Source organism: Triturus cristatus, chromosome 4_2, assembly GCF_964204655.1.
Source record: "Triturus cristatus chromosome 4_2, aTriCri1.1, whole genome shotgun sequence".
Taxonomy (NCBI): domain Eukaryota; kingdom Metazoa; phylum Chordata; class Amphibia; order Caudata; family Salamandridae; genus Triturus; species Triturus cristatus.
Genome location: NC_140586.1, coordinates 97,758,235 through 97,771,425, shown reverse-complemented (window position 1 = coordinate 97,771,425; position 13,191 = coordinate 97,758,235). Strand labels below are relative to the sequence as shown.

At 45.6% G+C, this 13,191-nt stretch overlaps 1 protein-coding gene across 2 annotated transcripts in view; it reads left to right on the top strand.

Annotated features, from left to right (window-relative positions):
- Positions 1 to 13,191, top strand: part of LOC146833089 (A.superbus venom factor 1-like) — a 271,604-nt gene that overhangs the window by 150,675 nt on the left and 107,738 nt on the right. For both annotated transcript variants that reach the window (XM_085600728.1, XM_085600727.1), the window contains 3 exons: positions 1,462 to 1,548; positions 8,326 to 8,529; positions 9,738 to 9,813. In XM_085600728.1, the coding sequence (XP_085456854.1) occupies positions 1,462 to 1,548; positions 8,326 to 8,529; positions 9,738 to 9,813 (367 nt within the window). The remainder of the gene's footprint in view (positions 1 to 1,461; positions 1,549 to 8,325; positions 8,530 to 9,737; positions 9,814 to 13,191) is intronic.

Genomic DNA, 13,191 nt, shown 5'->3' with positions numbered 1-13,191 from the left:
TCCTATATTACCATTTCCTGTAGAGAGTGGGCATGACCCTGTCCCAGAGTTCCTAATTCCACCAAAACCAAAAAGGTGGAACCCTTCTTTCTGTGTTTACTTCAGGTAGCCCACCTTAAGGGTATGACTAGCCTGAGAGGTGAACACGCCTCCTGACAAGCTAATTTTCCCACCTGTCCTGTTCAAAATTAGCCTTAGGGCAGGGGGTTGGCACTACCAGGTCTGGGGGAAGCTGGAGTGGCATATCAAAGGTGGCTGGGGATTTTAAGCCCCTGACCTTGAAAAACACTAGCCATCCTGCTGGTGGAGTTGTTAACACCTCCTTCCAGAGCAGGCATTGTTTCTGACCTCTGAGAGTGCAGGCTGTCACCTGCAGGGGGTTTGAAACGTGTCTGATGTCGCAGGCTGGATGAGACCAGTCAGGCAACACACTAGATATTGGTAGGTTTTGCAGGGGACACCTCTAAGGTGCCCTCTGGGTGCATATCATAATACTGGCAAGAGTGCAGATTTATTAAGACATGATGCTTGATACCTAAATGTTGTATTTCAGTAAAGCCATCATGTAGCTGGGGAACTTGTAATGACCAGTGCCCAGTACATATAGTTAAGATGGCTTCCCTGTTTACTTGTAATATCTAATAATTGAAATTGAAACCACAGGGGCATTTCTGCTCATGTAGAATTGTCCTCACATATAATATAATGCAGCCTGCCCTAAGGCTATAAGGACTGCTGGAGGAGTGACTTACATATATTGCATGCAGTGACTGGAATTGGCACACAGGGTGTGCACCATGTGTTTTCACCGTGTTTTGCTCCATGTCACGCTGCATGTTTTTTAGTGTGGGTCCCTTAGGGTGGCACATTACATGCTGTGAACCCTAGGGACCCTCTTTAGTACCTACATCCTAGGTACCAGGGGTACCATTTACTAGGGACTTACATGGGTACCAAAGTACTTCCCAATTGGGGTACCATTGAGCATGTCTTTGTTTTTAGGGAAAGAGCACTGGCACTGGGGCCTTGATTAGCAAGGACCAAGGGCACATCAGTCGAAAAACATCAGTATCAGTGGCATAAAGTGGCGGTGAGCATGACAAAAAGGAACACTTTCCTACACCGATAGACTGGTCTCAAGTCTACGTGTAGGCCATTTTTTTGTTTGTGAAGCTGTTTTTATGGTGTGGTGGGTTTGGTTTCACTGTTGATTTCCCTGATATTAAAATAAACATTCCCTGCAGTCAGCTCAAATCTATGCAGTCTTCCTTACCCTGTAAAGCACTAATGCAGAATTTCTTTACAAGGCCAGATTTGCAAATATGGACCACTCATTAGCTATCTATTTAACTGATGGTGGCCACTTTTATTTTGGTGCCAAGGCCTATTTTTGTCCCAGTCTAACCATGCAACAAATTGACTCAGCATCATGTAACTCTTTCCTTCTGCTTTTGTCTTCAGATGGTGTCCAGAAGGAGAAGATTGAGGCTGTTGATTTGAAGGATATTGTTCCAAAAAGTGAATCTGAGACTATGGTCAGCGTCCAAGGTAAGAGTGCACATCACTAAAGCTGGTATGCACACATCCGTGGAGAGTTCAGAATGAAGGGAAAGTTGCTCACTTAATTTCCACTTAAAAAAAAAAAACTCTGCAGAGTCCCATACCCCACTGGAAGGAGGGCATAGGTTGGATATTTTGGGATGAGCACTCCCTCTGGTGCAAAGGCAAGTAGCAAGAGTGTATGTAAGGAAACAAGACTGCCTTATAAGATGCTATAAGTCAGGACGTCAAACGTCAAATGTGATTGTTCCGTGATGTGGTAGAGCAGTTGGTACACGAGTGAGGAACAACGGACCCAGGTTCGAAAACTGATAAAGTGTTGCACAGACACTTGTGTGAAACAATGTGATGCAAACAACAGTGTCTATTTACTTACCTTCACAAAGGCCCACATATGAAGCACCAAATTGTGTTGCGTCACATATGAACCAATGCAGACTTTAGGAAAGGTGGACTATGGACTTTTTTGCACAAATGCCACAGCCAGGTTAAGGGGAATGCACCACTGACAGATGGTATCAAATTGCTGATTTTGAAGAGCAAAAGTTCATCAGAAAGCCTAAAAGCAACAACATGATCCAGGTAGTAATGATTCTCAAGCTACACATAAATATCAATGTTTTAATACTAGAAACTAGACATACAGATCTACCTACTGACTAAAATCTCTCATACATCCTGATTATGCTCAATTTAGAATAACAGGTCATATATTCATAGATGTGTACATGTAAGCCCAGGTTTATCATTATTTTTTGCCGCGCAATGGAGCAAGACAGCTTGCTGCACTGCACTGTGTCAAATGAAGAGGGCAGGAATGTGACATATCTATCATTATATGGCACATTCCTGCTCTCTCTCTGCACTGGTGCACTAGTGGCGGACAAGCATCAATGCAGACACCTTTGCGCCATGGCGCATTACAGGCTGGATTGTTTTTGTGCATGAAGTGACTCTTTCCTGCACAAAAAGAATCCTGAAAGGCGTTTTCCTCTTTCTAAGAGTGCTGCAGAAATAACGAGGAAAACTAAAGAGATTTCTCCTAGTTGCACCTCTGTCGGAAAGGCGCATGATTTTGATGCATTTCCAGGTTTACCAGTCTTGGTAAATTTTGGAATGCACCAAAAAGCAAAGGTGGATGCGTGTGAACACCCATGCTCCATCCGTGGAACGCCATCCTGACGCCAAGTAATGCAAGGCAGCGACTTTGATTGGGTTGCCCTTACGAGACAAAAGGGCAAATCAATCCTTAGATAAATCCTGCCGTTAGTGTTTACTCCACAATATATGCCTTTTCATTAAAGAGGTTTGATCACAGACAACACAGGTTTACTATAACAGTTACTGGAAGATAGGCATTACCAAGCCAAGGTGGTATGTATTGTTTCCTGGATTTATAGTGCAGACATGGCACAGTGGTGCTACAGCACTTTAATTGTACAATTTTGATTCCAAAAGAACAGTTAATTAGTCATTTTATAAACAGAATAAATACAGAATATCTAAAACTACAGTGAAGGCTCTCATGACAGAGTTATGAGAATGAGCAAAACATGAAAAGAAATAAGGAATAAGCAAAGCATACACAATTTGCATAATTTATGTGGCTTATCTTTAGCACATAAGATTTTCATATCAAATTTGGACTTTAGTTGGGACAGAAAAGGAAGCTACAGAAAGATATCACAAATACCATAGAAGAAGAAGAGAGAACGAAGGAACACTTTAAAGGAGTAGTGAAACAGTCATTGTAAGGATAGAAGAAAACAAGAGGGTAGGGATCCATTGATAAAAAGAAAAAAGGAAAATGACGTAAATTGATAAACGCATTTAGCATGGCATCATTCTTCGGGTTCATACAGCCCCAAGCTCAGCATGGGCCCCGTACTGTTTTTCATCCTTGGAGGGGGAGGTGGAGGTAGGTGAGTGCCAGTCTCCTATCGCCTTATAGCCTGTGGTCCAGGCCTCTGCATATGAATGTGTGTGTCCTGGCACCCGGTTTGCTGTTCAGGGTTAAAGGCAGGGTGTTGGGAGGATGGTCCAGGTCCAAACTGGGGGGCATTACATGCTTCTCGTGGTGCTGCAGAGGCAGAGAGGGAGGGAGACAGGCAGCTCTTCTCCTGCCCATTGTCCCTCCTTCTGTCCACTGCAGTGTGCTGGTTTAAAGGGGTGCACATCCACAGTCTGTGAAACCAGGCCTAGTGTCTCAGACCTGGAAACTTTGGGTCCAGAGTAAGCAGACCTGAAATTACCGGGTCTAGAATTTGAGAAATGCGAGTGACAAAATGTCACCCAGAGTTACCACTTTGGATGTAGTACCACCATTCATAATCACGGCCAGCTTATTTTTAATTTTGAAATGCTGCTCCAACAGTGGTATAACTGGGGGTCCACAAAGGAGTTCACAATCAGTGTCTGGGGCAGTGCAGCTGTTGCAGCTTCCCTGGAATAACTGTGGAATGTTTTATGAAATTGATAATTATTGTAAACCTGCCCCAATCACAGAAGCAAACCTAGGTGAGTAGATTTATGTACTTTACGTGAACCAGGTTTGAAAAAAACCATAAACGTTGCAGAACAAATACTTTAAACTGTTCACCACTCACAAGTATTTCTCTTGAAATATTTGGACCCATTTTAAGCTAAATCCAGGAAAGGCCATTCAATTTATTACGGTATGTAGCAGAGTAGGATCTGCTTCTTATAGTTACCCCCACTTTTGCTGATATTTCACTGTATTCGACTTAGTCTGGTTGGGATCCTGCTAATAAGGACCCCAGCCTATCTGCTTTCTCTTCTAAATTGATTCCATGTACTTTAGGTACACTCCAGATTGGATTCTGGGGTACCCTTATGAGTCCCAAGTATATGGTATACTATGTACCCAGGGAATAGGTACCCCAGAGGCCTACCAGGGGCTGCAGCATGAATTGTGCCACCCCTGGGAAGCCATTCAAAATGACACCACAGGTGTGCCACTGCAGCCTGGGTAAGGTGGTGCATGCACCCCTTACTGAGATATAGGTTACCTATCTCTCTTCTGATCACTACACATATAAACGTATCAGTCACCCCTATGGCAGGCCTTAACAATCCTGAAGGCAGGGTGCTTGGCTTTATGTGAGAGGGTGCCTATGCATGAGCAGAGCCCCTCGGCAGCGTTCGGAATCTATTCTCCGGGGTTGTCTGTGATGCAGCCAGACCATATACTCTTAAGTGCATTCTAACCTCGCGGTAAAAGCTAACTTTAAAACGGCTGCACAGAAACATGTCGTGCTAGGAACAGTTGTGGATGACGGCGTACACGGTAACCGCACTCCCCTGCTGTGTTCCCTTTGTGGTTATGTTACTACTATGATCGGACGAGTGTGCACAAAAACAACTCCAGCACCTGCCGTCGTTGGGTGCCAGCTGCTAGGCAGAGAGAGAATGAACCAAAAGGTGGAGTGGTGCAATACTCAGAAGCAAAGTTTGTTTCTCAATAAGTCATATAGTCTTGTTTGTTTTGTCTTGGTTAATCCTTTATTTTCATATGCATCCAAACAGTTAGAGTTACCAGTCAACGCGTTTCGTTCATATACAATGAACTTCTTCGGGGCATAACGTTGATGTACGATCTTTGGTGCAAAAGTCTCGAGTTCCCCCTTGTGTTTCCTGTGAGTACAGTGTGGGCTTGGTCCAGAAGCTGGATTCGTGGCGCAGTGGAGTTGCAAGTGCACAAAATAATGTGACTGTATGGGCCTCCTTGATAAGGGCCAGTAAGCGCTGATTCTGAGTAGCTGGCAGCAGCCGTCGGCTCCATTCACTTGAAGTGAAACGCGTTGGCTGGTAACTATCTGTTTGGATGCATAAGAAAATAAAGGATTTACCAAGACAAAACAAACAAGACTATATGACTTATTGAGAGACAAACTTTGCTTCTGAGTAGTGTACCACTCCACCTTTTGGGACAGAAACATGTCGTGTTTGGCGTCAAACACTTTGGAATCATACCTCCCCACCAGTAACTGGCGTGGGAGGTATGATTCCACCCTACTAGAGGGAGAAACATGACAACATGGGTACACCCGGTACCAGCTTAACAGAACCCGGGCATCACAAAATGAATGCTACCTGCCACAGACACAAGTCTGCCCTCCTGCTGCTCGATGAAACTCTGGCAGGGGAGGCCTTAACAATAGTTTTCTTGTCACAGGGAGGTGTGACCACCTCCCAGACAGGCTTTAGTGTATTGGGGCTGTGTGGGTGCACTCCAAGAGGGCTTTGAAGTCTGCACTGGGGGCACATTTGGTGTCCCTGTGCATAGTCCAGTTCAAACCGGTTGCAGGGGCTATCATGAAACTGGACAAAGGACATAGGTGTAGCCACCCCTCTGTCCTGACCCTCCATAGGTGGGTCCCCAGAGTTTGTCCCACCCCTTCCTTGGGCATAAAGTAGAAACCCCAGACTACAGGACTTTAGATATTACCTGGACGAAACTCTGCTACAGAAACCAGTACTTCGATGATCTACATTGCGCTAGATGACTGAAGAATCTCCCTTGTAAAGGAGTTACTCCCCTGCTTGGCAGGCACCAAAGACGCATCTGACCGGTTTGCATCTCCAAAGCTCCTGAAGACTCCGAAGAACTTTGCAACACAGGAGGTGGATTCCCGAGGTCTCTGAGGTTGATCATTGCCCACAGCAAGTCTGTGGCCTGTATCCCTCGTGGAGGCCGTGCAACCCGAACCCCTGGACACTGCGACGATTTGCAGAAGCATCAGCTTTGAGGCGACCTATGAGGCTGAGCTTTGGCTTACTTGTAGCCCTGACCCCGAGCAGCAATTCCACTGAAGCTTGCCAGCCTACACTCCACGGGTGTTCCATGAGCCAGCCCTTTGTGTTTTCTCTCGAGGTCACTTCGCAATCCCTGGTCCGTTGACCTGTGGGTCCTGAGAAGGCAACTTTAACTTTCAGTGGGCTTCCCTGATTGCTCCAGACGTGCCCTGACTCTCCATCGCTTGAGGAGTCCCCAGGATCTTGCTTGTCCTCACTGAAGCATCTTTGCTCTGACTGCATGTGTTGCAGTGGCCAAGGCTTGTTGGTGTTCAATCCGATCACTGACCCCCCCAGCACTCGACATCCTTTGTGGGACAGCTTGCATCTGGATCCTGGTCATTTTCGACATCTCCTGGTCCCTGTAGCTGCAGAGTCAAGCTTCACCTCTTTGCACCTGAAGCACCCGACATCGGTGGGCATTCATCTATCGTGCCCCTGGTCACTGGCTAGTGACTCAGACTCAGTCCCCTCTGCTTTCAGGTTCTTCCTATCTCCAATCCAGGCTTGGATCACACCAGGCACTTCTTTGCAACACGCCATTGAAATCAATGAGCATTTCCGACACCACTTGGCCCCTATGCATCCGGCTCCTCTGGGATCGGTAACACGGGTACTTCGGTACTCTCAAGTGTGCTGGCCTAAGAACTGTCTTAGTTCCAAAGGGTTTGCTTAGAGTCCTCTTCTAAGTGTCCTTAATCTTTAATTTTCCAACTGCGACTTTCGCATAGGATTGGACGGGGCTTGCACCTGTGTTCTCACACTGCACGCGTCCCCTGTGGATCCCCTGTGTCACTTCCTTGGGTGGTTCCTTGGGGTCCCAGCGATTCTAAGTGTTCTAGGCACGGTGTCTAGTCAATTCAGGGTTGTTATACCACTTTAATATATGGTTCGGTCTCCCCCTGGAGCCTATCATGTATTGTGCTATTTACTGTTGATCTAGTGATTGTAAATTGTGTGTTTTGACCTCTAATCTCATAAAGAGATTAGTAGGGAGTGTTTAGAATAAATACATATATTTTATATATATCCCTGGTGTGGTTCTCCTTTCATTTGGTCATTCAGGAGGTTATAGACTGGTAAAACAAGCTACTGTACATTCCTTCAAGACTTAGCCTGAAGGCTACTCGCCATAGCTACCACTAGGATAGCTTTCAATAAAGGTTGTCTTCAACCTATCATTAATAAGGGTCGTTTGGACTGGTGCAAGGTGCCCACTTTAATTAGTAGACAGAATATACCAGGCTAACTTCTCACACTGTAGTTGTAGTACTATCATATTTTGAAGCAAGTACTTGAAAGTGGGACTAGGTGCTGGTTGAAATTTGTTTTGGGAAATATTTATACTTGCTCAATATTGTGTCAGTCTACGTTTTCTCAGTATATATTTTATAGCACTCTTTTTGTGCTCCTATTTTAACGAAAGAAAAAGGTGATGGATGGAATGCTTGAAATAGCGTGGGTTATGTGTTCGCTGTGCATCTGGAATCTAGCAATACCCGGCTGATGAGTCCTTGTCGGGGTGAAACCGGTACTATATTGCTAGTATTCCTGTTCAGGGAGGACCTGGCTTTGCAGTTCAGGAAGAATTGTTCCCATGAGTAGCAGGATCATGGCTGATTTGCATATCGCTGGGTCTGGCATAATAAGCGAAAAACGATGGATCGGGATGTGGCCCTAGTGATTGCCAGTGGCTGAGATTAATTCAAGCATTCCTTCTATCGCTTTTTTACACTTATTTGATAATAACGCACACAGTTATAGATCCAACCAATAGACTGCAGGATAGTGCATAGCATGTCAGTCTATAACAGTTAATTAGGTGGAAAACTATTGCTAAAGGTAAAAAACTTGTCCCTTGCCATTTTACTGTCTAAAATCATATCACTCTGTACAGAGCTGGTGCCGCATTGGAAGATGCATTTTATTCTGTCTTCTTATGTTGACCAGGAACCCCCATCACACAGCTGATCGAGAAATCCATTGATGGGTCAAATCTTGTGCATCTTATTGTGGTGCCTCGCGGCTGCGGGGAGCAGAACATGATGTCAATGACCCCGGTAGTCATTGCAACATATTTCCTGGACAACACAGGACAGTGGGAGACCTTGGGAGTGAACCGTAGAGCTGAAGCCATCAAGAACATTAATCAGGGTAAGCACCAACCTCACACGAGGGCGCATTGAGGATGGTTTCTGTGAGTTACAAGTGGTGCATTGCAGAGGAGGTCTGAGATTGGTGTCAGTGTGGCAGGAGGTCTGGTGGTTAAAGGCACTGCAGTGCATTACATCTGAGCTTGGCAGCAGTAGAAGTGGGTTACAACTTAACATTTGCCTGTATAGAAAATGGCTTGCTACAGGACACCTGCATATGCTTGTTATTTTTCTATTTAATTGGATACTTGTAGAGTGGAAACTTCCACCCTCAAAGGTCTCTTGGGGCAGTGAAACAAAAGAGCCGAAGAGGAACACCTCTTACAGATCACCTCCATCACCCAAACCTTGTTGTCGTTAAACTAATCTTTATGTTTTTCTTTTAATAGTAAGATAATTTACATCTGATTTTAATAAGAGAGGGAGGGAGTTCACCGAAACTGCACCTCCTGATCTGAATGATCTTCCCCATCACATATATCTAATTTTTAACACGGACTTAAACAGCTTTGAATATTGGGCGATTTTAGGAGTCAAAGATAAATCTGATTCAGTGAGGATGCCTAAACTCCTATCAGCTTTGCCAGCAAAAGCACATCGGCCTCCTGTTCAGGAAGGTCACAGACCAGCATCCCATTGATTTGTGTAGATTTTTGTCTGGAGAATTTTAGGAATTCAAGGGTTTAATTTCAGCCAGTTTGTGTTCATCCATCAATGCACCTCCCCTACTGCCGAAGGGAGCAGCAAGGTCCCTGAAGAACCCTCCCCACTCTCAAGTGTTGAAAACGATTCAAGTTTTTTCTGCATGACTGTGAAGTGCAGTGCCTTGTCTATGCAGCAGATGAGATAATGAAGTGAGATAAGGATTAAACAGTAGAGGAGAAACAGAGGAATCTTCAAGAACCCCCCCATGGCACAGGCTCAAATGTATACATTAAATTCATGGGTTTCGTGAAAAGCAATCTTCTATATAAATCTTTTTTTTTGGTTTTGATATGAAGAAAAGAAAAACAAAGAGAAGCAGTAAAGGAAACACCAACCACTGATAGAAACTAGGATGTTGTGCACTTCCCACACAGTAAAAAGCAATTTTATCACACAATTGAGAGCCACTGCAGTGTGAAGTAGGTTTTGTGACAATTGGAATGCGTCTAGAGAAAAGATCTGACTGTTCCTACTGAACCTTGATTTCAACATTTCCTTTTTTAGGTTACACACAGCAGTTGACTTACAAACAAGCTGACTATTCTTACGCTGCCTGGGTAAATCGACCTGGAAGTACCTGGTAAGGTGACCACCAGCATCAGAATTAAATGCTAATTCATAATTATATGGGCATGTGCAAGATTATTTGCATTACGTAGCCTCAAGTCAGCACCTTACTGTGCCCCTGTTTTCCTCCGCTGCCCCACGAGCCCTACCACAGCCTGAAAATGTGCTGTTGCATCCTCCATCCTTCTTCCTTTTGCATTCTAACTATTGCTTTCTTGCTCTCAATCTGCCTTAGAGGCTTCTTTAAATTCTCCCAGCAACTTTCTTCAATAACCAAAAATGTGGGTGAGTGCAGTCCAAGCCTTACATCGATAACCAACATGTCACTGTTTTGAGTGCCAGCAGGAGCCAACATAACCTCTGGAGGATCTCTTAACCTGTGAGTTCCCACTCAACGTCTGAGTGACCCTTCTTCCACTACTACTTGTTCAGTCTGTGACACCCTCCTCACCCTAGGATTCACCCTAACCAGTGACTTTCAACTGGACTCTCTTAAAACATAGCTTCTTGCTCATTCGCATCTTAACATTTTTGTTGGGAGATCCTATCTTTATGTGTACTCCACTCTATAAGAATGACAGACAATATGCCACTTGATCCACAAACTTTTTCTATCTTGCTAGTTTGTGTCATTAGTATGGTGTCTCTTTCCATCGCAATAATCCATCCCCATTATCGTTCGTACATAAAAATGTGTTCCCAACTGCTTATGACAATATGTAATGTATACTGGTCTCTGTAGTTACATATTTTGAACCCCTTTATTCAGTACAAGTTGATCTTTTTTTAATTTTGATATTATATTAGAGGTTTCTCTTTTAGCCTAGCAAGTATCTAGTAATTATTCTGTAATTATAATATATTCTGTAAAGTTGTCCCATTATGCATTTTATGCATACTTTGTTTGGAGTATTTATTTGGCAAGTGCTCTGACACCTTTGGGATACATGACCTACCAAGTAATAGAATTGGAAATATTGGAATTCGCTGATGGGTGTCTCTTAAGTGGTGAGGTGGGAACTATCAGTATCCAGGCTAAGGATGCGGGAATGACCACCTCAAAGGGGCGATCCCAGAGCGCAGCAACAGTGAATATAAATTGAGGTCCCAGTAAAGACAGAGAGGTGCTGCTCAATTCTGATAGTCTTAGATGATGGGAATGGGAACTCAACTGTGGCACCAGTTGTGTGGCGCTTTAGAAATATTCTGTCTGCGTGGTGTGGAAGCAGAAGAGGCGGAGTCAGAGGCTGTAATTATGTTTTATTGTTAGTTGGTATTGAAAATAACTCAGAAATGTTGGAGACCACTTTGCATTTCGGTTTTATTTATTGAGGCTTTCAAATGATTTCTCCCCTAAGTATTAGCCTCAAGTATCTTTGAGAACTAAACCAATGAAAAGTGGCACTCCTTTCCTTCGAGCCAGGAGGGAGACATGAAAAGGCTAATAAAGGTTTTATACATTTGGGGCGTGGCTTGGATGGCAGCGGTAATGGCTGCCTGAATCCGTCACTCGGCACACAGGAGAGCTTCCATCGCTGTAATCGGGAGATATCCTGCGAGATGGTGAACATACAATCCAGTTATCCACCCCGCCGGGACCTGTAGAACACGTTGGAACCGAGATAACCTGGTTTAACGGCCCCTAATAAGTCGGAGTCAACATCGTGTGGGGCGATGCGTGATCACCGGCTAAAAGAGCCAAAATGGCGGTGGCGCCCGAGGCGACCCTGAACTTCGAGTAAGTGGCTGATTAGCAGGACCTTCTACGCGCATATCCCTCTCAACACCCTGCGCAGTCTACACCCCTCAGAAGAAGAGTGCCTGATAGTCCCCGGGGCACTGGCTTACACTAGGTGAGACCCCCGCACCGTGATGCCTGACCCAACAATGGCGGCTATGGCAACATTGTCGGCAATCACAACTCTGTACAGAACTGAGGATGAGCACTGACTTCCACCTCAGACTATCTCCATACTTATCAGCAACTGTCAGTTACCTTGCGCTCCCACGCCCAGCAGCTAGAAGGTGAGCTACACACATCTTGGTGCCTGACTTGTTAATGGTGGGAATGACGGCATTTGCAACCAGGTCTGGAACCCACTGCCCGGCGGTCATGCATCCCCTCAGAGCACGGCGATCCACTCACTAGAGGTCTTCCTCAGATCCAAGATCCAGTTGGAGTGAGCGCACCGGCCTCTGCCTGCAATTGAGGAAAGCGGATCCTTTTCTACCCGGCCGCTTCACTTCCAGCAACCCAGGGACAACGCGGTGGGTGCCTAAGACCTGTCCACGTCCGGCTCGTGCTGTGGCAGCCCTACCTCACGCTCCTGCACCCCCGCCTGCACGTGGTGCACCTGATGCCTGACTGTATGCTGAGTGCTAGTTTGGCCAGAATCCCCACGAGTTGATGCCCGGCTTCCTTCTTGCCACACACACATGCCAGCATAGTCAACCAATCATAGGCGCTTTCCTCGACAGTAACCCCTCATGCACACAGGGACCGTGTCTCTTGCCTCCACCGAGCCGCTATCATAGCCTCCGTCTTCGCATTGCCTTCCATCTCCTAATCCGCCCACAGCATTTCCTGTTGCCAGTGTACCAGCCATACACCAAGGGAAGAGCATTCCTACTGCCGTTACTAGCTATGCACAATGAGGGTACTAAGAATCCCTGGTAGCTAGCCTGTCATTGCTGGCAATTGCAGCCACATTCAGTGCAACACCAGAGCCTCAACGGAGCTCGGCGGACAATATTTGGGTATTCACTGGGCTGACTGGTGCTAATCGGAACCATCGCAGAACCATGACACCTCTCAGCGCCATGTCAGTACACCCGCTCACAACCGTTGCTCACCGCCCTAGAGCTGCGTTGCACTCCTGACTCATGCAGCCTACGCGTGCATTGGTGTGTGCGTCATCCCTGCACTACCCGCATTAATAGAGTCTGTGCTTTAGCCACCGATAAGTAAGAGACTGACAATCAAGGCCCACTAGGGACGGACTTGAGCAAACAATTTACCACCCCCACCACTTCAACCTGGACAGACAATGGCGGATAAGGAAAGCAGAACCAGCTATAAGAAAGTACAACCGGAACCAGCAACTTCGGACTCTCCTATAAAGGCCAAACCAGATCTGAACAGCATGATGCACATAATATTAAAAAAACTGGCGGGGGTCCACGATCTGGCTAAATCGACGAAAAATAACACAGACTCTATGCAGTTGGAACTTACAGCAATCCGCGCAGACATGAGCACTATGAACAAGAGCATCTGTGAAGCAGAACAACGGTTAAGCGATGTTGAAGACATGACCTCCCAAGCCTCCAAAGACATTAAGCACCTCCAGGTCGTCAGAAGTAAACTCAAGAGACAAAACGCGGAGTTGGA